At 42.2% G+C, this 25,456-nt stretch overlaps 1 protein-coding gene and 1 long non-coding RNA gene across 2 annotated transcripts in view; one reads left to right on the top strand and one right to left on the bottom strand.

The window, feature by feature from the left end:
- Mecp2 (methyl-CpG binding protein 2) overlaps positions 1-8,495 on the bottom strand; it is a 62,674-nt gene extending 54,179 nt beyond the window's left edge. The window contains exon 1 of the mRNA XM_076918362.1: positions 8,327-8,495. Coding sequence (XP_076774477.1) covers positions 8,327-8,433 — 107 coding nt within the window. The 5' untranslated portion in view covers positions 8,434-8,495. The remainder of the gene's footprint in view (positions 1-8,326) is intronic.
- Positions 8,496-11,317: 2,822 nt separating this feature from the next.
- Positions 11,318-19,640, top strand: LOC143435447 (uncharacterized). The gene is made up of 2 exons (XR_013105768.1): positions 11,318-12,385; positions 18,717-19,640. It is a non-coding gene; the product is annotated as an uncharacterized LOC143435447 (long non-coding RNA).
- Positions 19,641-25,456: the final 5,816 nt, after the last annotated feature.

The raw sequence follows: 25,456 nt of genomic DNA on the forward strand, positions 1-25,456 counted from the left end.
CAAACAAGAACTTATGGTACATTAAATATGTATACATTGGAATATGTATACAAATATGTATACATCTATCTTTTCAGAAAGAAAATGAAAGCATCAATTAACTCTTAGAAGAAAAAGATTTTCTTGTATAAAAACTTAATGTGTTTTGTCTAGTGTAAGCTTATGTACCACATGCATGTGTGATGCCTGTGGAGGCCAGAAGAGGACACTGGATCCCCTGGAACAAGAGTTACATACCCTTGTGAGTTCTGGGAACTAAATCCAGGCCCTTTGCAAGAGCAGCAAGTGTTCTATGTTCTTAACCACTAAACCATATCTCCAGCCCCCAGAAAACACTTTCTAAGAGCAAATGAAATCCTAACATATTTTTTAGTGTCCATGTTACATGTGTGCTACAGTCTAAGGACAGTTTGTGGGAGTCAACAACTTGGAAGAGTTGGTTCTCTCCTTCTACTATGTGGCTTCTGGAGATCAAATTTAGGTCATTAGGCTTGATGGACGCATCTTTAATTCACTAAGCCAATCATTGGGCTGCCTGAGATTTTATAACATAGAAGGACAAACAGGTTAAGTATTCAGTTCAGTGGCTCTAGAATGTACAAGGTCCTGGCTTCTTACAGATCCACTTAAGAAGAAGTATCTTGGGGGCTGAAGAGATGGCTTAGAAGCCAAGATCACTTGTGGCTCTTGTAGAGGACCTGTGTTTGGTTTTCAACACTCATGTGAGGTACCTTACAACTGTCCATAACTATAGCTCCAAGAGGATCTACCTCTGGCCTCTGCAGGTACCTGAACTCATATGCACCCCTCACCTTCCATGTGTACCCCACAGACACAGAAAGACACATACACACACAGAATTAAAAATTAATAAAAAAAAATCCTGATGGAATAATGAATACAAAATATGAACATATAATTCACATAGGCCAGATACAAATGGCCAATAACTACTGAGGTTCAGCTCAGTAATAACAAAAAGAACACTGATTTAAAAAAATAGGTATCTAATAATGATCACATCCCAAGAATTTTGAATGCTATTTGGAAAAGTGATGTGCCAGTACCTACCAGTACCTCCAAGTCTACGCAGCCGTTCTTCAAAATGACTGGCTCATGAAGAAGTTCTACTTTAAAGTTTTATAGGGTTTTCTTTTTGAGACAGGGTTTTGCTATGTAGCCCTGGCTAGCCTGAAACTCAATATGTAAACTAAGCTGACCTCAAACTCACAAAGATCCATCTACCTACCTCTGTGTCCCAAGTGCTGTGATTAAAGTTGTACACCACCATGCTTCGCATTTTTTTTTTTAAGAAGAAAAGTATACACTTTTCTAGAAAAGACAAATTCTATTGTTTGAACTGAAATGGTTGTTTTTCTCATTTGTAAGTAGTAAGAACTTTTTCTAAAAAAAAAAAAAAAAAAAATCCACCCTCTCTTTGGAGAAACATGTATAGTGTCATTACTGCTTTTTTTCCTAAAGTCATTCATAAACTGAGAAAAAGATTTTAAACACAAACCACTCTCAGCTGATCATCTACCAGAAGAAACCTATCATTGCTTCTATTACATTTAGTAGAATTCCATATTTAGTAGCCATATAACTCCCACCATAAATATGTGAAACACAAAGAACAATCAGTGAGGTCTGGCGCATACCTCATCACAGTAAGGAGAATGACAACTGAGGTCACAGAATCAGGAGCAGAATCAAATCCAGAACGTAGGGGCAGTGCTATGGTCTTCATTTCTTTTTATTCTCCTCCACTGAAAACTTACTTCCCCAGATAAATCAGCTATTTGTGTGTGTGTGTGTGTGTGTGTATGTACAAATAGCTTTATGAGATATAATAAATCTAGAGATACAGAAAATGCTAACTGGGGATCTCCGCTAGAATCACAATGCAGCATGTATGAATAGTCAACATTTTCTTTTGTAGAAAATAGGAAAATTCAATTGAAATGATCTATTTTATCACAAAAATACAGGTGACAAAATATCAAATATGGAATAATTACTAATTTTTTAAAAAGCTTGAGAGGGTTGGGCCTGATAAAGGATAAGAAATTATGGAACAATTCACTCTTGCAAAACTAAACTCCACACAATGGTACCACAGTACTTCACACTGCAGCAGATCTGTCAGATATAAAAATGACTTGGTTTTCCAGCTTTTCCAAAAGCACTTATCCTGCTCTAGAATCCCAAGAGCTGCACATCTGTCTGGATGCACTCCATCAGAATTCAGCAAGCAAGCACGATTAACCATAGACTCCATTGTGCTGTGACACTTTCAGAAGGGTGCTCTTCTAGGGGACCACATGCCAGTTCCTATATCTGAAAATGCAGTAGACCATTGTTTGCTAACACTGACCTGCAAGATATTTAGCCCAAACCACATCAAAGAAAGCATCATGCTGAAGACCACTAGGTAAGAGCAGCAGCACAGGTGAAGAGCTCAGGACAAGCACTCTCCTGCTTCAAGGTGAACTGAAGCTGCAGATCACCAGTTCCAGCTCTAATCTGACACCCACCCCCCAGATCACATTGTGGCTACCAAGTAACTCTACCCAAACTGAACTGAACTTTCAGGGCTCAGGGAAGTGACTTTTTTTTATTATATGGCACAGTTTGGCCCAGTTATATTTTTTGTCTTTGGGGTACTTTCAATACTGTCCAAGAATAGTATATTTTTTTTTCCTTTTTTTTTAAAAACAGATGGCCAAACCAGGACATATACTAAAAAAAAAAAAAGGAAGGTTACTTACCTGAGCCCTAACATCCCAGCTACCATGGAATCCTGTTGGAGCTGGTCTACAGAAGCAAGGTGTATTCTGGGGAGTCACATGTCACATCAAAGCAGGAACTGGTGAGTCTGTATTTTTATGGAGCCTAAAACAAAGAAAATTGTAAGTTGAAAGTCCCCATTGAGCTGCACCTTTTTCCCAAGGCTTTTTGGAACATTCTGAAGATAAACACAGACAAAGTACTATGTTACTTCCCAGCTCAGCTAGTTAGAAGCAAAGAATAAACTGCAAATTACTGCCACATAACACAAAATGCTAAAATAAAAACAAGATTTATGGTTGTCAGAATTGACTCTATCAGAGGTCTTTACACCTCTGGGGATCACTTTGAAACTACAATGCATACCACAAGTGGTGATTTCTGGTTAAGTATTTCTTCCACCACATTATACAGGAAAAGTCAAGGATAGAATGAGTTCAAGAGTTTTTTTCGACAGAAAAAGAAAACAACAACAACAAAAAACAATCCCACAGCCCCCCAAACAAAAAAACCAAAACCAAAACAAACAAACAAACAAATAAAAAACCCCACACATCACCTCAAAAAGAACACAACCAAATCCAGAGTCAAAAGTCTCTCTTCTGCTTCCAGCAGTCAAAGCTGCAAGGAACTGCTCTAACACATCACACAAAGGGGTTTTCACCTTGAGATAAAAGACAAAAAGCACTAGGAGATCCAAAGCCATCATCCAAACTTGTAAGTCCTTCTCTAACCAATTACTGTAAGCCTCTCAAATCAGTAAATCTAAATGTCTGTAACACATTAAGTTGATGGTTCTTTTGACTATTTTGTTACCGTTTTTCTTTAAAATTTTTGAGATTTTATTTATGTTTACGTGTATGAGCATTTGTCTGAATGTATGTCTGTGCACTAACCACATGTAGTGCCTGCTGAGGCCAGAAGATGGATCCTGGGACTGGAATTAGACCACTGTGAGGCTCTATGAAGGTAGTAGAAGATAAGCCAGTGCTCTTAACTGCTGAGCCATCTCTCTCTCCCCATTGTTGTTGCTTTTTGAGGCAGTCTTGTTAAGTAGTTCAGGCTGTCCTCAAACTCAGATCTTCCGTTCAGCCTCTCTTGTTTTTGTTCAAATAAGGCTGTTGCCATTAAGCTAATTATCGTTTCCTTTTAAAAGCCTAACTGCCTAAACACCTAATTTCAGACACCTGGCTTTCCCAGCAATAACACTTTTATCTTTACACTAAAAGAAAAGCTTATTATACTATACAACTTAAGACTAAGTCACTCATGGGGTCAAATCCAGAGGAAGGGCAACAGCAACCAATTCCTTTGCAGCTGTATGCTATTTCCGTAGATGATGCTTACAGTTATCTTTTAAGGCTCAGCAAAACTTCTTCATGCCCATAGTTTCCTTAAATCATAGAATTAAGTCATGGAACAGTTTGAAAATCCCAAAGTTAATTATTTTTTGGATATCAGCCTAATAAAAAATCAAACCAGTGCCTTGTTTAAGAAGGCCCACAAAATCACCACTTCTCAAGACCACAGTTTTACCTACCTGTAATTTTATTTTTTGTAAGGATGGAACTGAAATCAGTGCCTTGCTCATGTAAAGCAAATGTTCTACTACTGACTGAGTCCTATATCTTCAGCCCTTACTTCACTGTAATCTGAACTAAGCTTTATTCTAAGCTCTTAAAAATTTTTGAGATTTCATGAGGAAAAAAAGCTAAAAATCAATATAGTTAGGTGAAAATTCAACAAAAATGTTTCATACTAAAATACCCCCCCCCCCGCTCCTAGGAAAAGATAAGCACACTTTTACTAAGGCTTGGCCAGTAACAAGAGTCCAGACATCCATAGTACCAGCAGAGCTAGGTGAGCAGACATTCACATGCTAGCAGAGTATCTAGGAAAAGGTCATACTTCCCCCCCCCCCACCCTTTAACATGGGAGTAGGCATGCCTGCCTTCTCTTGAGTCTTGCCACTACTCAGACATTCCATATACTATATTTCCCATGAAAGTTGTTGAAATCAAACTTTCAAAGGAAAATGTTCCTTGGAAGAGAAAGGCAGAAGAGAATTGTAGAAAGCAGAAGAGCACACACACACCTTCTGTATAAGCAAGCCCCAGAAGTTGGGAGCCACTGGACTCGCATTGGTCCGCCCTGAAATGATGAGCAGGTGCAGTGTTCTGACTGGACAACAGCAGAATGATTAAAAAAAGGTTGTGATGGGTACTGAGGATAATGTCCTTCCCTTAGAAGAATAGTTTTCTCTACTTAACTAAAAAGATTGCTTCTGTCTGAACAGATGTTACCAGAGCAGGTAATTAAAATGAGGTATTCTGCCATATTCCCTGGAATTCTCCAGTCCAGGCTGTGCTTAAAACACTGGCTACTAGAAATGTCATTGTCCACGAGTCTATGCTTCCCAGACATAGTTCACTAGTGGTAAACTGCTCTTAACCAATTAAAAGATTCCCCAATGAGTGACCTGTTTTTGTGGGACTCCTATCAGAGGGAGTGGGGAGCTCTTTCTGACACTTTTGGCTACTTTTGGAATCCCTTTCCTCCTACTCGGCTGCCTTAATATGAGGGCTTGTGCCTAGTCTTACTGAAACTTAATATGCCATGTTTGGTTGATATACCCAGGAGGCCTGCCCTTTTCTGAAGGGAAAAGGAGGAGTAGATGGGGATGGGGAAAGAAGTGAGGGACTGGGAGGAGAGAAGGAAGTGGAAAATGCAGTTGGCATGCAATATATGAGAATAATTAATAAAAAAAGATTCTCACTGACAGTTACCTTTAGAAAAGATAACAGCTTACAAGACATATCATTTGCCATGCAAACAAACAAGTTTACCACTGCTGCTCTTTACTCTAGGTTAAAAAAAAAAAACTTCTCAGGAGTGCATGAGTGGAGTTAGGGCACTGGAACCGGGGATTTAGCCGTTTTTTTCCTTCAAACTCCATAGCTTTGCCTCCCTGTCTCCAATATATTAGGCTTCATAGAAGCAGATCACGTAGAGGGAACAACTCTATCTGGAAAATACACAGATTGCAAAAATGTATCATAACCTTCTTAAAATCTTTGTGGTCTATGTGTGGGCTTTGTGGTCATATGTGCCTCAGCAAACAGCACAGAAAACAGAGTAGAAGGCTAATGATGTGGGGTGATTGTCTAGCATGCATGAGGTCCTGGGTTTGACCACCAGTATAACAATAACAACAAAAAGAAAAAAAAAACAATCCTTAGTGTACAAGGGACTACATGATGCTTTCTTCTTCAGTGAAACAGGGACCTGTTACTGTAGCTTTAAAGCACTCAAGACACATTCTCATGGAAAGGAAATAGGCATATGTGATAGATCAATACTAGCAAGAAAGCCATACAGTTTCTTCAAATTCTCAGGACACACTAACTTCAGATGTAACCAGGCACTTTGAAAGGAAACTGTTCTAGAAGTTGTTTACAATGTTTAAAGAGCTATGGGCACAACAAATAGCTAACTGGAGGGGCACCTGAGGAAGCAAACTTGTTGTAGAATATGAAAACAAAGTAAAGGTTCCAACTCTAAGCTCAGGCTCAGATGTACAAACCTCAAAATTTTTTGACAAGCAAGACTTGGGGGTGTGTTTGTGAAAGTGAATGCACCCTGCCCATCAGCCACTTTGCTTAATGAACAGGTCATGCATATTAACTCATTTTAGATCATTTGTACTTTTAAGGTGTTTGGATTCTTTAAGGTTCTGTAACGAAAAACCAAAAGCCTATAAATAAATATATTTTTCCAAATTCTTGGTGGAAATTCCCCAAAGACCTAACAATCCAAACTTTATCTTTTTATAGAGATCCGACATATTTCAAAGAACCTAAGATATAAGCTTAATCATGTTATTAATTGAAATTGCTGAGATTCACAAGATAATTCTAACCACGAACCCAAAATTATCCTCTACAGTAATAATTACCTATTAGTGAAATTTTACAACCTAGGCCCAAATTGGTTTCATTTATGTAGTATAAGGTATCTAGAACTTGTGAGAGTTCTACAACATCTCAGCCACTTAGCACTATAAATTAGTCCATTCTGTTTCACGATCGACATCAACCACTCTGTATCTGAGCCTATTGTCTCACTGTTTGGGGTAATGATTCCAAACACTGGAGACAACATGCAAATGACTCAACAGAGCCCATTTGTGTTCCTGGAAAATTAACCAGGAATACATATCTGCCTGGCTGAGTCAGGAATATCAATTTTGTGGTGGAGCCCATTTTTGTTTTGATCAACCTACATACAACTCGAACATACACGGAACCAGCACAGGGATATTCCCTAGCAAGCCTTACCCTGCCGGAGTCCATACTTAATAATGTCATACCAGGGTCTTTCTTGGGAGATCGAATCTTTTTAGACTCCATGATGACTTAAAGCCTTTAGTGCAAAACCTCAGAAACATTGCCACTGCCACATAAAAGTCACCTGTTTTTATTTTAAGTGATTCAGCAATAACGAAACTAAAAAGGGAATGAGCTTTCAGAGATAATTGACAGGAGTCACAGCGATGCGATGAACTCGTCCCCATCTGGTACTGGCGATCCTGAGCGCTCCAGGACGAAGAGAGCCCAGAGAGCCCGTTACATACAACGTCCCATTCCACTTATGTAACTGGATGATGGCTGGCGAAGGGAGGGGAGGGAGGGTGGGAAGACGCTCATATTCCGAAGCCACAGCACAGCATCCCCAAAGAACCAGAGCACCCTGCGGGCATGGTCTCACGGAAGAGCTTCAAGTGCTGAGGAACGCACAGTCCCTTGCCCACGGTGCCTGATGAGAACTACAACCATCTCTTTATGATGAGTTGTGGGACCTAGGAACATAATGTCTAGTCCTTTTTGTGGGTGGACAATAACCCCCAACTTGTTCCTGCCAAGTGGGGAATGGAGCTGATGGACCGACTCGATTGCAGTGGGGGCAAAAAGTCATGGAATGGGAAAGGAGGAGGAGGGAGCAAAGCCCAGAGATGGGGGTAAGAGCTCAGGAACCCTTGTGGCGCACTCGCCCAACGGGAGGTGGACTGCGCACGCGCGCCAGTATGTGCGTGAGGGGGGAACGTGTAACGGGAGTGGGGGCGCGCGAGGGAGAGGGGACAGCGCGATCCAGGGAGAGGCCGGGACCGCGGGCGCGCGACAGTGCCGCGGCCCAAAGCCCCAAGAAGGGCAGGAGCGCGCGCAGCCCCAACTGGCGAAACCCAGACGACAAGGGCGCTTGCACTGCTGGGGCCCAGGATGCGCACAGAAGGGGCGGGCAGCGGGAGGGCGTCATTCGAAGGTGGCTCCAGGGAGATCGCACCGAGGACCGTCGCTCGCGATTGCGGGAGACGAGTGAAGAAAGCCACCACCGGCGGCAGAGGGAGGGGGAGGGTAGAGAGGAGGGACGCCATCCGCCAGCCGTGTCGCCCGACCCGCGGGCCCCTCCCGCGCCACGTCCCGCCCCTACCCTCCGCCCCCCAGCAAGGGTGCCCGCCCGCGGCCTTGGCGGTCCCACTCACAGTCTCTCCTCCTCGCCTCCTCCTCCTCCTCCGCTCGGCGCGGCGGCGGCGGCGGCGGCGGCGGCGGCGGCGGCAGCGGCAGCGGCGGCGGTGGCGGTGGCGGCCATTTTCCGGACGGCTTTTACCACAGCCCTCTCTCCGAGAGGAGGGAGCGCGCGCGCAAACGATGCCGGGACCCCGCACGGCCGACGTCGCGCCCCGCCCTCCCGGCCAGCCTGGGTGCTCCTGCACCTGCGCGCCGGAGCCTCACTGCCTGCGCTTTGTCGAGCTTAAGCTCCATTGGCTGTGGAACCCAGGCTGGGGCGGAGCCTTAGCGGTGATGCCCTCAATTGGCAGGAGTTCCTGTCTGTTTAAGCAGGAAAAGGAGTGGACCCCATTCAGCTGCAGATTGGTGGAGTTCTACTGTCACTTGGAGAAAAGAGGCAGCTATGGCACAGAGGGACTGGTTTTGTGGGCAGCATTTGAATGTTGAGGATTAACTGGGCCCTCCTTGTGGACTAAAGCGCTTAAAGAACTCTAAGCTCTTGACCCCTTTTAGCGCCGCCCTGCCGAGCAGTTGACCTCTGCTATAAGCATTTGACTGCACCAGCACTTTCTTAGTATCATTTTATGTAGAAGCAAAGTTGCCTGTTGAGAAGCTTGACGTTCCAAGCCAAGTGACTTGTTTTAAAGGGTCTACCGATTGTATTATTCCACTTAATTAGTAGGTGTCGCACTCTTAAGGCTGGCAGTAAAATCAACATATCAAACCCTGGTCTTTGCAGACTTTTATAATGGGCAGATGGCGCATGCCAAGCCCATAAGAGATCTGTCCGCCATTGTTGAATCAGATGGTTTGATGGAAGTATATATAAAAGGGAGTGAGCCCAGAGGAAGCAGCACTGCTTTGAAGACCTGAGAACCAACTATCTGGATTTAAGAGTATGAGGGAAGGTTTAGGTGACGTTTGTCAAAGCAACCTTACCCTGATACCAGTCAGCATCTAATGCTCCTTGTGCTAATCAAATGCTCAACAAGAGACTTTCTGATTCATATTTGGCTCCCCTCTCCATTCGTTTATTTGTTAGGCATTGTTTTAGTACTGAACAAGGAGACAAACTAGAATCCTGGTAAGGAAGAGTCATACTAACCATGCAAGTAAGTAGAACTTAAAATTTTACATAGAGATAAAGACTTTGAAATAGAGCAAGGATGAAAGGAGTGCCATTATGATATCCTCTAGCTTTTGTCCTCATGTCATCCCCCAATACAAGTAACTGGGGAAAACATTCTAGGAAAGTTTAACCACCCTAAGGAAGGACTATGCCTGCCTTACTAAGGAGGCCAATGTGAATGGAGAGAGACCCAGGCCACCAAAAGAACTGGGAGATTATTTTGAAATGAGAAGCCCTTGATAAATATTTGAGTCACTAGCTGGCATCATAAAACCTATGTTGCCAGTCAAGAATGAAGAACTGGCTGGGCAGTGGTGGCGCACACCTTTGATCCCAGCACTTGGGAGGCAGAGGCAGGCAGATTTCTTTGTTCGAGGCCAGCCTGGTCTACAGGGTGAGTTCCAGGACAGCCAGGGCTACACAGAGAAACCCTGTCTCGAAAAACAAAACAAAACAAAACAAAACAAAAAAAAAAAAAAAAAGGAGAGCTGGCCAGTCCAGAAGTCCTGGCAACAGTTGAAGAAAGATAGAGAGATATGATGATGATGTCTTTAATTAGGACAGTAGCAGTTGAATTCTGTTAACTTGTAATATTTAAGATTTATGTTCAAAATTGAGCCAAAAATATTGATTATCAGATGGAAAGAAAGAAAGAAAAATAAGGATGATGACTGAGTTTGGGGCGGGATCACCTAAGTAATGTTTTTTACTACAATGGAGAAATCTAGAGGATTCTCAGCACCCATAGGCCACTCAAAACCATTTGTAATTCTAGCCTCAGGGGCTTCTGTGCGTTCTTCTGACCATAGTGAGCACCAGGCACACATGTGCTACACATGCATACACACAGGCAAAGCATTCATACACATAAAGTACTAAGATAGATAAATGTAAAAAACAAGTGGGTATAATCTTAGAGTGGTAGAATGTGTGTGTGTTGGGGTGTGAGCATGCAGATATTTGCATATGCAGAGGATAGGATCTGAACTTGGGTCCTCTGCAAGAGCAACAAGCCACCTCTCCAGTCCCACTTCCAGGTTGAGTTTATTCCATGAATATAAGGATGGTTTAAAATTATAAATCAATTACAATTTTAAGAACAAATCATGTGAGTATCCCAATAAATTCAGGAAAAAGCATTTGATAAAATTCAATACCTACTTGTGATTTTAAAAACATCTAAAAAAATTATAATGAGAATGTCCTTAATCTGATCAAAGATGTCTACGAACCTGTAGAGGAAACATGATATTTAATTGAGAACAAAGGAAGAAACAGATCAAGATCTACAGTGCAATATCATTCACAAGAAATAAAGTACATCATTTTCCTACTATAATCTCATAATTGGCCCTTCACTATGAGGAGAAATGGTCATTAGTCTAAGTTTAGTATTAGGGTGCAGGCATGTAAACCTAGCCAGTAATAAACTGTTGCCAACTATAATGGGAAGGTTAAAGTCTAGAAATAAACTTACTAAGAAATATGAAAAACTGGGTCTCTGAGACAGCTCAGCAGATAAAAACACTTGCTGCCAAGCCTAATAACCTGAGTGACACCTAGGACACACATTATGGAGGAAAAGAACTGACTCTCAAGAAAGTTGTCCTCTGATCTCCATACTCAGACTGTAGCATCTGAATGCTTGTATACATATATACACAAGAATAAATACATGTAATGAAAATGTTTAAAAAATAATTAATTAATTAAAAAAAGAACTTGTTTAAAGAAATGTTAAAACATATAAAATTTTACTGAAATAGTTAAAAGATGTGAAAAAAGTCAACTACCATATTCCTGGAATGGAAGAGTCAACATAAAAATGTCAATAGTTCTTTAACAAATCTGGAAATTGCCCTGATCAAAATCTAAGAGTTTTGAGCCTAGCATGGTGGCTCATAATTTTAATCCCAGCATTTGGGAGACAGAGGCAGGCATGTCTTTGAATTTCAGGACAGCCAGAGCTACACAGAGAAATCCTGTCTTGAAAAACTAAAACTAAATTAAGTCCCAAAGTTTTTATGGGCTGTAACATGATAATCCTGAATTGAGAAGAGTAATGTACAAAACAAGAAGCCAAGACATTTTTGAAATTTTGTGAAGAGAATCTTAAGTTCCTTAAACTAGATAAAAGAGATTTAAATGACATATTTTATATTTGCACTGAAAGATAGAAAAAATACTATACCAAGAGTATTTTACTAGTAGAATTAAAAAGAGCCATTTTAAAATGAAACTGTGGCATTTAAAAATAATATCCCTTTAAAATGGGGAGATAGAGTCTGGGGATAAAACATAATGGTAGAGCACTTGCCTACCACTTATAAAGCCCTGGATTTAATCCTCAACATAAAAAATTGGGGCAATTACAACCAGGAAAACATACAACATACCTCACCAAACTGAAGAATTTTAGCAATATGGAAAATAGAACACAGAATCCACTCTGTCTTTCTAAAAATCTGTGGGAGTGACGGGAAAAAGATATTTTAAAAGAATGTGGGAAGCCGCAGATCAACGCCATTACAAAATGGCCAGGATCGCAATCCGAGGCGGCGAGAACAATCGATGCGCACATGCGCAAAAGGGCTAACTCGCCAAGTCACTGCCCATCTCGGGGCACGCAAATGAGATTCTGGAAGCAGAGCCAATCCTGTGTGGTCACGCCACTCCTAGGCCTATATAAGAAGCGCCATTTTCCGGGCTCGGGGTCTTTCGCTCCTGCATTCAAGAGGCTCTCCAATAAACATGTGCGGAAGAATCCTGTTGTAGCGTCTTTCTTGCTGGTGAGTCGGGCGTCCACAAGTGGTGCCGAAACCCGGAAATTGAACATCGTCAGGCACAAGCGAGGACCCCCTGCTTCAGGGAGGATTCAGAACTGCTTCACGGGAGAGAGAGTAAGGTAAGTCTCTGAGAGGTATGCTTTCTTTTGGGGTGGACCCGCTGTTCGTAGCTATCGCCCTTCCGTTCATTGTCCTTTTTGCCTTGGTCGTGTGTTTTTGTCTTAATTGTCATAGGCCTGGACACGAGTGTATTTGCTGGGAGTAAGACCGGCAGTCCCCTTAAATTGTAGGTAGAAAGGAGCAGCATGGGTGTGGGACAGTCAACCCCACTGATACAAGCCTTACAGGCTCTGCTGAAAGAACGTGGCCTGAAAGTGTCCGAAGATATTTTAAAATCATTTCTTAGAGAAGTCAATAGAATTGCCCCTTGGTTTGCCCCGACTGGATCACTAACGACTCCCAGCTGGGAGAAATTAGGGACAGACATACAACGGGAGGCCGAGGAAGGGAAGTTGAGGCCAGGCACGCGACCGTTATGGAAGCTAGTTAGGGCATGTATACAAGATAAAAAATGCGAAAGGGTGGTAAAGGAGGGACAGCGGTTGTTACAGAAACATCAGGAAAGCATGTCAGAAACAGAGAAAGGTAATAGAACAGAAGCACGCAGAAAAAATAAAACAGAGAAAGGAAAAGGGAAAGAGAAAGGAAAAGGAAAAGAGAAAGGAAAAGGAAAAGGGAAAGAAAAGGAAAAGGAAGATACTAAAGAGGGGGATAAGTTAGGTTCTGAGTCCCTTTATCCTCCACTAGCCGACCTTGAGCTACTAGAGCTCTCTAGCTCTGAAGACTCAGAACTTACGTCGGGTGAGGAGGAGGACTTAGAGGAGGCTGCTGCTGCCTATGAATCAGAGCATAGCCCAGCGGGGATAATGTCTAGTGCCCCTCCTCTACCGTACACAAAGAAAACAGGAAAGGACTCAGGATGTGGACATTCCTTTTGCACTCCAGCAGTGCGAAGAAAGTTGAGTCAGATGTTTCCAGTGCTTGTAGATCCAAACACTCAGAGAAGGTTTCATGAGCCTGTTGAACATAAGCAAGTGAAAGACTTGCCCGAGTCCGTAAGGGCCTATGGAGTTAATGCGTCTTTCACACAATCCCAGATAGAGAGATTTGCTTACAATGCTATGACACCTGCAGATTGGACGAGTACGGTCAAGGCATGCCTGACCATGGGACAATATCTAGATTGGAAATCTATATGGCATGACCTTAGTGCTAATCAAGCCCAAGCTAACACGGCTGAAGGACAGCCAGCATGGAACTTTGATATGCTTACGGGACAGGGACAGTGGATAAATAATCAGACAGCCTATCCCATACAAGTGTATGAGCAGATTAATAATTTGGCTATAAAATCCTGGAAGAGCCTTCCAAATAAGGGAGAGGTCTCAGGAAACTTAACAAAGATTATTCAGGGTATGAATGAGCCATTCTCTGACTTTGTAGCTAGAATGATGGAAGCGGCTGGACGGATATTTGGTGACTCCGACGCCGTCATGCCGCTGGTGGAACAGTTGGTCTATGAGCAATGTACCAAAGAATGTAGAAATGCAATAACACCTTGGAAAGGGAAGGGCTTGCAGGCTTGGATGAAGGCATGTAGAGAGATTGGTGGGCCTTTATCCAATTCAGGCTTGGCTGCTGCCGTGTTATCAGCACAGAATTCCAGGGATCTCACTTGTTATAATTGTGGACAGAGAGGGCATTTACAGAGGCAGTGTCCAAAAGGCAGAAGGAATAGATCTGAAAAGAAAATACCAGGAATTTGCCCATGGTGTAGTAAAGGCAGACACTGGGCAAATGAATGTAGATCGGTCAAAGATATTAAAGGGCGACTGATTCCTCAAGATACACCACAACAGCCAAAAAAACGGGACAAGGGGCCCACGTCCCCAGGGCCCGCAAATGTATGGGGCAATACGAATGCAGATATCCATGAGACCATCAACAAGCCGAGGAGAGCCACTCCGGGTTCAGCCGGATTGGACATCTGTGCCACATTCAGAGTAGTCCTGACTCCTCAAATGGGGTGTCAACCTATTCCCTCAGATTTTAAAGGTCCTTTTCCAAAAGATACAGTGGGTCTGCTTTTAGGCTGATCCTCTTCTGCTTTAAAAGGATTGATAATACACCCTGGAGTTATAGATTCTGATTATGAGGGAGAAGTTAAAATCTTGTGTTCTGCACTCCGGGGCATTGTCTCTATCTCTCCTGGGGATCGCATTGCCCAATTACTAGTTCTTCCTAGCTTGCATAACATGTTCCCTAGTAAGCAAGATTCACGAGGAAATAAAGGATTTGGATCCTCGGGAACGACCTTTTCATATGTCTCTCTTGATATGGGAGATCGTCCTACCTTACAGCTGAATATAGAAGGTAAATTATTCCAGGGCATCCTGGACACAGGAGCAGACAAAAGCATTGTGTCTAGTTTTTGGTGGCCTGCATCCTGTCCTGTTAACCAATCATCACATACCCTACAAGGGCTGGGATATGAGGCCACTCCAACAATAAGTGCTAAATCGCTAAAATGGACAGATACAGAGGGTCGGACGGGATCATTTCAACCATATGTGCTCCAGTTACCTGTAAATTTATGGATGAGAGATGTGCTGAAAGCCTTGAATTTTATATTAACAAATGATTATCCCAGGCAAAGTCAAATTATGATAAAAGATGGGGTTCCTTCCGGTCTGGGCCAGAGCACTGAGCAGACCTTGGGTGGCAGCTCTGCCCCCAACATCCAAGAACCCAGAGGAAGCAGGGATCCCAAATGCTCGAACTCAGGCAGTATCCTAGGTAAGCAGACAGCAGGGCCCGCCCTAAACAGGGAGTAACTGGGAACCAAAAGGACCCAGGAAGTCACTCCTGGCCCGGAACACTGGTTCCTTCCTGTCTGGGCCAGAGCACTGAGCAGATCTTGGGTGGCAGCTCTGCCCCCAACATCCAAGAACCCAGAGGAAGCAGGGATCCCAGGTGCTCGAACTCAGGCAGTATCTTAGGTAAGCAGACAGCAGGGCCCGCCCTAAACAGGGAGTAACTGGGAACCAAAAGGACCCAGGAAGTTACTCCTGGCCCGGAACACTGGTTCCTTCCGGCCTGGGCCAGAGCACTGAGCAGATCTTGGGTGGCAGCTCTGTCCCCAACCTCCAAGAACCCAGAGGAAGCAGGGATCCCAGGTGCTCTAACTTGGACAGTGTCTTAGAAACTAGTTCTCAGATCTGAGGCCTAGATCAGACCTCTGCCAGGTCTGCTGTTGTGTGGACCCCGGATTCCACCTGAGACATACTGGAAGGTCCACTCAATCCAGAGCCACAGAGGAACAAATGAACTCAGAGCTTCAGACAACATATCCTGAGATATTCTAGAGGAGACACTGCACCCAGAACAACAGACACCTAGCTGGACTATTACCTTGGAGGCACCATATCCTGAGGCATCCTAGAGGTACCACTGTAATCAGTGCAGCTGGAAAAGATCACAGAGACATCTGGACCCTAGGAGATCAGACACAAGCTAGATAACTAGAAAGACAGGCTTCAGTCAGAGACAGCAAGTACAGGCAGCACTAGAGTTAACCAGATGGCAAAAGGCAAGAGCAAGAATGTAAGCAACAGAAACCAAAGTTACATGGCATCATCAGAACCCAGCTCCCCTATCAGAGCAAGCCCTGAACACCCCATCACACCAGAAAAGCAGGAATCAGAATTAAAATCACTTCTCATGATGATGATAGAGGGCTTTAAGAAAGACATAAATAACACTCTCAAAGAACTTAAGGAGAGCACTGGTAGACAGAAGCCCTTAAAGAGGAAACACAAAGAGATGGGTTATATACCCGGATTAGGAATTGGAAAGAAGTTACAAGGAAAGGCCTTACCGATAGAGACAAAAGGGAAACAAGATAGAAAAGGGCTGGATTTTTCCTAGGGGCTGCTGAGGAGCCTCTGCCTATACCTTGGCGAACGGAGGACTCGGTGTGGGTGCCTCAGTGGCCTTTGCCCTCCGAAAAACTGGCTGCAGCACAAGAATTGGTTCGGGAACAACTAGAACTAGACCATTTAGAGACTACCCAATCTCCTTGGAATACTCCAATATTTGTTATAAAAAAGAAGTCAGGCAAGTGGAGGCTCTTACATGATCTAAGGGTTATTAATGCACAAATGCAGGTGATGGGTCCTGTCCAACACGGGCTTCCGCTCCTATCTGCGCTACCTAAGACATGGAAAATTATAGTTGTAGACATCAAGGATTGTTTCTTTTCTATCCTGCTCAATGAGAGGGATAAACCTCGCTTTGCATTTACCTTGCCTTCTATTAATCACATGGAACCTGATAAACGCTATCAGTGGAGGGTTCTACCACAGGGCATGGCAGATAGCCCCACCATGTGTCAGTTATATGTAGGGAATGCTTTACAGCCGATTAGAGACAAGTTTCCCTCTTTAAAGATTTGTCACTATATGGATGACATAGTGTTATGTGGACCTGAGGAGAGTATTATACAACAGGCCTATTGTGAACTTGACAAGGCCTTGAAACAGGTCTTTTCATAGCCCCTGAAAAGGTACAACAATCAAGCATCAGTCATTTTCTAGGAGCCAGAATTACACCATAATATGTCACCCCACAGAAGATTAGAATACGGAGAGATCATTTAAACATGTTAAATGATTTTCAGAAATTACTGGGAGATCTTAATTGGATCAGACCGTATCTGAAGATCCCCACTTCTGAATTAAACCTCTATTCCAAATTTTAGAGGGTGATGCGCATATCACCTCATTGAGACAATTAACAACTGAAGCCTCTGAAGTTCTTAATAAGGTAGAGGAAGCCTTACAAAAAGCCCAGCTAAACCGCATAAGTGAGCAAAAGCCTTTTCAGTTATGTATATTACAAACTATGAATTTACCAACAGCAGTGCTATGGCAGGAAGGCCCTCTGCTGTGGATACATCCACATGCTTCACCAGGTAAAACTGTAGAACATTACCCCACTGCAGTTGCAGAAATTTCACAAAAAGTAATTCGGAGTTCTATTACCCATTTTGGAAAATTGCCCGAGAGTCTTATTGTTCCATATACTGCATTTCAAGTACAAACACTCTGTGCCACCATAGATGAGTGGGCCATTCTTCGATGCACATATCTAGGATCTATTGATAATCATTTTCCAAAACATCCCCTGTTACACTTTGCATCGTGTCATCCTGTGATATTTCCTAAAATAACAGCATCTGCTCCTATTCCCCAAGCTATAGATATATATACTGATGGTTCAAAAACAGGGTTAGGCAGCTATGTGTTGAATGAACAGCCTGTTACGATACAATTCCTACCTAATGCTCCTCAATTAGTAGAGTGTTTGGTTGTTTTGGAAGTTTTTAAAAGGTTTTCTGATCCTATTAATATTATATCTGACTCCCATTATGTTGTTAATGCTGTTTCCCGTCTTGAAACAGCAGGTATGTTTAAAACAGCCAGTCCAGTAGCAGGGATCTTTGAACAGATCCAGACATGTATTTTGAGTCACTCCCAACCATTTTTTATTCAACATATTAGGGCGCACTCATTGTTACCAGGCCCTATGGCAAAGGGAAATGCCATTGCCGATCAAGCTACCAGAATGATGGCAATGCTGACCCAACCTCCAGTAATGACAGCCACTGAGCTTCATTCATTGTATCATGTTCCTGCCTCTACATTAAGGCTGAAGTTTAATATTACCCATGCAGAAGCACGAGACATCATCCTCAAATGTGCCAAATGCGTGGAATTTCTTAATGCCCCTTCAGTGGGGGTTAATCCTAGAGGTCTTCGACCTCTGGATGTGTGGCAGATGGATGTTACACACTTTCCAGCCTTTGGTAAACTGCAATATGTCCATGTTTCTATCGATACCTGCTCTGGTGTCATACATGCCTCTCCTATGACAGGAGAAAAGACTATTCCAGTTATAGCTCATTGCTTAGAAGCATGGGCTGCATGGGGTAAACCCTTGATGCTGAAAACAGATAATGGTCCCGCATATACCTCCAATAAATTTCTTCAATTTTGTAAACAGTTGCAGGTGAAACATATAACTGGTCTCCCTTATAACCCACAGGGACAAGGCATCATTGAAAGAGCACATAGGACCTTGAAAATGTACTTGCAAAAACAAAAAGGGGGAATGGAGGCCCCGACGCCACGCATGGCATTGTCTTTTACTTTATTTACACTTAATTTTTTAAATTTAGACACGTATGGCAAAGCACCAGCCGATAGGCATGGCCATTGGCCAAAGCCACCAGCTGAGGTGGCCAAATGGAAGAATGTGTTGGATAATCAATGGAAAGGCCCAGATCCCATACTTATCAGATCCAGGGGAGCTGTTTGTGTCTTTCCCCAGGGTGAAGACAATCCAATTGGGTCCCCACTCGGTTGTTGCGGATCATGAAGAATGAAGCTAGATTGCAAGATGACGGCTCTGATTCTCCTGATACTGATGTTCGATTTGGGGGGAAATTGGATAAGAGAGCTGGACCAGATGCAGCAGCGATTGCAGATCCAGATCTTGAGCCTTAATGGAACACGAGTGGACCCTGTTACCCTTGGCAATTTTACCTCTTGGCTTACCTCTGCATTTTCTTACTTTAAGGAATGGGTGGGAATATTTCTTTTTGGCACAATTATATGCTGTGGATTGGTGTTTCTGCTATGGTTGGTCTGCAAATTCAGATCTCAACAAAGACGTGACAAGGTGATTGTTGCCCAAGCACTTATGGCTATTGAACAAGGCACATCCCCTGAAGTATGGTTGACTATGTTGAAAAATTAACAGGCACCTGAGCACTCAGCCTTTGCACCCCAAGGGTTTAGCTCATTGCACTGGGACAGGTGAGGCTCCTTTGGCTTGATTAGCCCTTGCACATCACTAGGATATGTTGCCCATTGCACGCGATAGGGTGATCTTTGCCTGCCTGTTAAATATCCTCCTTGATCGTCGTGAGCTGATGAAGTTCATGACTAGATCGTTGGATTAGGCCAATAAAAAATAAAAAACGGGGAGATGTGGGAAGCCGCAGATCAACGCCATTACAAAATGGTGAGGATCGCAATCCGAGGCGGCGAGAACAATCGATGCGCACATGCGCAAAAGGGCTAACTCGCCAAGTCACTGCCCATCTCGGGGCACGCAAATGAGATTCTGGAAGCAGAGCCAATCCTGTGTGGTCACGCCACTCCTAGGCCTATATAAGAAGCGCCATTTTCCGGGCTCGGGGTCTTTCTCTCCTGCATTCAAGAGGCTCTCCAATAAACATGTGCGGAAGAATCCTGTTGTGGCGTCTTTCTTGCTGGCGAGTCGGGCGTCCACAAAAGAATAAATCCAAAACGACAAAGAAAAATGAGAAAGATGACACAGTTCAAAATACTGAAGGCACATCCCATATGATGCTTCACAAATACAAACACAATTTGGCCTTTGGATACTTATGTAACATCTCCTAAAACCATTCAACCATCATACACACCAATAAACTGCCCCAGAAGCTGGAAGTGTTGTTCAGTTGTAAAGTGTACATGTATGTACTAGCATGTACAAAGCCCTGGGATAATTCCTAGCATTACGTAAACATGGCATGGTGGTACACATTTATAAGGCTAGTACCCAGGAAGTAAAGGCAAGAAGATCAGAAATTCAAAGTCATCCTTGTCTACATTATGAGTTCAAGGCGAGCCTAGGCTACATGAGATGCTGCCTCATAAACAAAGCAAAACCCAATCCTTTTCATACAGGAAAACATTCATATTCATAAAATAAAAATAAATACATATTTAAAGGTAAATTTAAAAAGACACTAACAGCCAGGACTACACAGAGAAACCCTGTCTCGAAAAACTAAAAAATAAATAAATAAACAGTAAATTATGCCTGTATGTACATGCTCTCAAAGCTTTCCTTCTTTACTCTTAAAACTACTCAAAAAAAAAAAAAAAAAGTGCCAGGGCTGTCAAGATGAGTTAGTGGATACAGGCCCCTGCTGCTAAGCCTGATGACCCAAGTCCAAGTTCCAGTATCTAAAACTGACTCACATAAATTGTCCTGTGACCTTCATTCACATGCATGCTATGGCTCATTCTCTCATCCCCAATCCAGATAGGTAGGTAGGTAGGTAGATAGATAGATAGACAGATAGATAGAATTTAGCAATGAAAGAAAAGTGCCAACAATTAAAAGGAAATAAACAAACTTTGGTGAAAGTTCTGTTGGCAAAGTGTTTGATGGTGCAAACATGAGAACCTGATTTCAATCTTCTGAGCATTTTTAAAAATTTAATCATGGAGCCGTGTGTTTGTAATTTTGTAATTCCAGTACCGGGGAGGCAGAAACAAGCAGAATCCCGAGGCTAGCTGGCTAGCCTAGCCTACTTGGTGAGTTTCATGCAAGTGATAGGCCCAAACTCTTTAAATCATCTTTAAATAAGATGGATGTAAATGGCATGCAGTCTTTGTGCTCACAGACAAGGACTATAGAAACCAGGGATGTGAAGCATGCAGGCAGGTTTGTCTCATCAACAGAAGAAACGTATATGTCTCTTTTCTACCCAGAAGGCTGGGAGTGGATATTGTTAATAGCCCGGTGGTCTGTGTTACCTATGGGGTAAGGTCACACTTGAATCCCCTCGTTTGTCTCAGACTCTCCCTCCCTAGATCTTCATCCTTAGTTTTGTTCTCAGTCAGTAGAACCCTTTCTTAGGGGAGATGTCAGAATGTATTTTATAGCCTGGTGACCTCAACACTATCTGCATGACTTAAAACACACCCTAAGCTGTAGCATGCATCCTTATTGTAGAGGTTGCCTACACTTTGCAAAAGGCTTTCCATGTAGTTAGGCTCAAATATTCATTCTCCACACGGAATTGAGATAACTGTTATCAGGGAAGTTTTCTTTCCCAAAATTGCACTGTACTTAACTATGTCTAAAATAAACTGCCTGGGGTCAGACTCTAGAAGTTTGAACCAACACTGGCTAACTAAGACCTATTGGAACAAATTTTGTTCTTGCCCCCTGCAGTTCATTTCCCTGCCTACAGTAGAGCTTGCAGGGACACCCATGATGGTTCCTGAGGCCCAACACTAGAGGTTGTCTCCTGTCTCCATGCACATGTAGACATGCACCCATATCCACATGTATACCTGCACACACACAGAGAGAGAGAGAGAGAGAGAGAGAGAGAGAGAGAGAGAGAGAGAGAGAGAGAGAGAGGCGAGAGAGGAGAGAGAATGCAGAGAAGAATTACTTGAAAAATAAGGTAGCTGAGAAAATATAGTTGAAAATATTTGACCAGGCAGCTTCAGAAAAGATAGGGGATAGTTTGCAGGTTTAACAACAAATAGTATGAATCTGGAGGCATGTTATAGAAAAAAATGAAATAAAACAACAGTAGACACACAGGGATTCAGTGAAGGCCCCAGTGCAGGATGATGGTTTCAGTTGAAACACCCCTCTCCCCAAGCAGACAGCTGAACTGGAGCTGGCACGGGCCTACCGAGAAAACATCTGACTGTTCTATGAAGAAACGGAACGACATCTGCAGAGAGGCTTCCAGCATGGATGCTGACAACTCCTGAGTAATTTCTTCCTCATTTTAGCCAGTAGAATCTATGATCTCCACTCCTCCAGCTCCTGCCCTCATAGAGGTCGTTTGGATCAGAAAAACAGATCTCCAACAGAACATTAAATCCACAATAGCTATTGAACTCTTCTTTATTAATTATAAATAATTACGAAGTATCATAAAAAATTGAGAGAAAGAGCTCGGTGTGGTGTCTTATACCTGTAATCCTAGCACTGAAGAGGTCACGAGGCAGGAGAATCACCACAAGTTTCAGGTCAGCCAGAGATATATTGTTAGAACTTGTCTTCTTAAACATGAAAAAGAGATAGAAGAGAGCCTTCAATACACACAAAAATTCAAGGTCTTGTCTAAAACGTACAAAACATTGGCTTTAATGCCCAATACTGAAAAAAAAGCATCTGGAATCTTATGAAATATAAGATTATATATATATATATATATATATATATATATATATATATATATATATAATTAGTATATTCAGAGAACTAAGAGAAAATATTGTATCCATAAATACGAACAGAACATTATATAAAAGAACAATCAGAGACAAAAAGGAATTCTTAAAAATTAAATTTGATTATTTGGCTGGAAACATAGCTTAGTGGCAGAATGCTTATATATTTGCACAAGTCTCCAGTTCACTCTCTAGCACAACAAAAGTTAAGATTAAGTTCAAATTCTCACATGGATTTTAAGGAGGAAGATTCAAGAAGTTAACAGTGAAATAGCAAAGACAAAACTATGAGAGAAATAAACTTTTTAAAAAGAGGGAGAAAACTGATAACTTTGAGGAGTGTTCTGGAAGTCCATTGCCTAACAAGACTTTGAAAATTAAAAACTGAGGAAAACCTAGAAAGTCTCAGACTCCAGGGAAGCCAGAGGCTCCCAGGACTCAATGGCGATGACTTTAGCCAAAATATCCAACAAAGGGGAGATACAACCTGTAGAGACCACCTCCAGTAGATAGGCATGCCCCCCAGTTGAGAGATGGGGCCACCCATGCATCTCAGACTTTTAACTCAGAAATGTTCCTGTCCAAAGGAATGACATGGACAAAAAAATGGAACAAAGACTGAAGGAAAAGGCCATCTAGAGACTGCCCCACCTGGGGATCCATCCCATCTGCAGACACCAACACCCCCCCCCCCATTGCTGATGCCAAGAAATGCTTGCTGACAGGAGCTTATCATGGCTGTCCTCTGAGAGGCTCTACCAGCACCTGACCAATACAGAGGAGGGATGAGATGGGAGATTGTGGAGGGGTAACCAGGAAGGAGGATATCATTTGAAATGTAAATAAATAAAATGATTAATTTAAAAAGATGAGTGAAAAAATAAAAACTGAGGAAAAGAAACAGTCATGAGACTAGCACCAGACAAAACATAACAGGGCAACATAGACAATAGGGCAAAGCTTTTAAAATTGTAGGAAAGGCAATCCATTGTTAGGGATTCCTTTTTGATCCAGGAGGTTATTTCTCAAAAAAACCTTGCTTGTTACCCCCCAAAAATTCTAAAGGAACATGATTGTCAGGAAGTAATAGTATTGGGTACAAGTCAAAATGCCTATCATGTGTAACAATGAAATAAGGAGTTATAGAGATATATGAGCTAATAAAATTTCTTTCAGATACATTTTCTTAAGAAGCTACTCAAGGATGTTCTGAAGCAAAACAAAGATATAAGCCAAGAAGAAAATGGTGGGATCCACATGGTGGGGGTTCATAGGGATGCCAACTGGGCACAAGTCCTGGCTGCTAATCGGAAGTGGAGAATGACAGAGAGAGAGAGAGAGAGAGAGAGAGAGAGAGAGAGAGAGAGAGAGAGAGAGAGAATTAAAAACAAATTAGCTATATGTTTGTGAATTCAGTGTATTAGAAGGTATGATTAAGAGTAAGAAGCTGGATATGGGTTTAGGATGTGGTTTAGTTGGGAGACATACAAGAAACCTTGAGACTAATCTCCAGTTTCACATGAGTTGCAGTGACTGTACAGTACAGTATAGCACTAAGGGCGTGAAGTTAGGAGGACCAGAAGTTCAAAGTCATTCTCAATCTTAGAACATACCAAGATCAATATCAGAAGCAAAGTAAAATTTATCATAATTTTCTAATTGATGGCATATAAGAAAAGATAGCACAATGGGACAATGCTATCTTTTTAGGTGGTCCAGGGGTCATCAAATTATACTCATGAAAATGCAATACAACTCTGATATGTCTCCTCCTTCTCCTTTCTCTCCTCCTCCTTCTTTTGGGCCTTTAAGATGATGTCTCTTCTCTCAGTCTGTAGCCCAGAGTGGTCTCAAACTGACAGCAATGCTTTCATCCTCAGCCTCCCAAGTATTGAGATTACAGGTGTCAGCCACCATGCCCAGCCTTATGTGGTTATCTTTAGTTGTTGGTAAATTTAAACAACACACTTTCATTTCTTATGCCACTAACTTTCAATAGCGATATTACATTTGACAATTTTGTACCACCTAGACTTTAATTTTATATTGTTGGGGTTAATATGTAATAAATATGAAAAGATAATCACCAAAAAAAGAACAAAAAAAAGTAGAACAAAAGGATATTAGAGTTTGAGAGACCTTGATAAATGATACCCACTTTCCCCACTGAGTTTTGGTGGAACTTAATAAGCAAACACACACACTCAGTTCAGCTAAGAATCCCTTATTTAAAGGTTCTTCAGTAAACACATACAAGTTCAGTCAAGAAGTGAAACTTTCCTTTAACTAGATAATTTAAAACACTGTGGAAATAGAGATGAAACAAATCCAGGTTTGTGGTCAAAACAGCCAGCCAACAGAAACACATGGATTCTTAAAGGGAGCCAAGTACAGTGTGAACAGCTCCAACAGCTTGTTGGCCAGCCCTGCTTCTATTCCCTCACCCACTAATTTAGCCTGGAGAAGGCAGAGGATGTCTGGTTATAAGTCAGTCAGCCACCAAGCATGTTTTGAGGTCTTGTGAGATTAGATATTTAATCAATATCTGTTATTTTCCAGCTTTGGTTTAAATATTTCTTTCTCTGGTTATTGTTTATTTGTTTTCTTGCTTGCTTAGATGGACTGCTATTTTCTCTTTATGTCTTCGTTCTATGTACTCAAAAAAACCAAGTTTGGTATTAATTTTCTTATCTCTGTGTTCTGACTTGGTACTTCCTCTGCTTTCACAGTTCCAGTGTTCTACATATTTTCAAACTTTGATTGTTTACAACTAAAATTTAAATCTAATTCTAGTAGCTCTCCTTTTGGTTCATTGTTTCTTTTCTATTTCAAAACTTCTTCAGGGTCATTTTGGGGCTTAATATTAGTTTCTGGCTCTTCTATGAGCCCCCTTGCCACTATGCTAAGCAGGATCTACTATCTAGTGTAGGCCACCCTGAAGGATATGAGATATGGGTTTTAGAGTCTTTATTTGCCTACCATGAAGAAAACCCTGGGTTTGGTCCCTAGCACCATATAAACAGGGAGTTGTGGTTCCAGCTCTCCAGTGGT

The sequence above is a fragment of the Arvicanthis niloticus genome, chromosome X (genome assembly GCF_011762505.2).
Source record: "Arvicanthis niloticus isolate mArvNil1 chromosome X, mArvNil1.pat.X, whole genome shotgun sequence".
NCBI classification, from domain to species: domain Eukaryota; kingdom Metazoa; phylum Chordata; class Mammalia; order Rodentia; family Muridae; genus Arvicanthis; species Arvicanthis niloticus.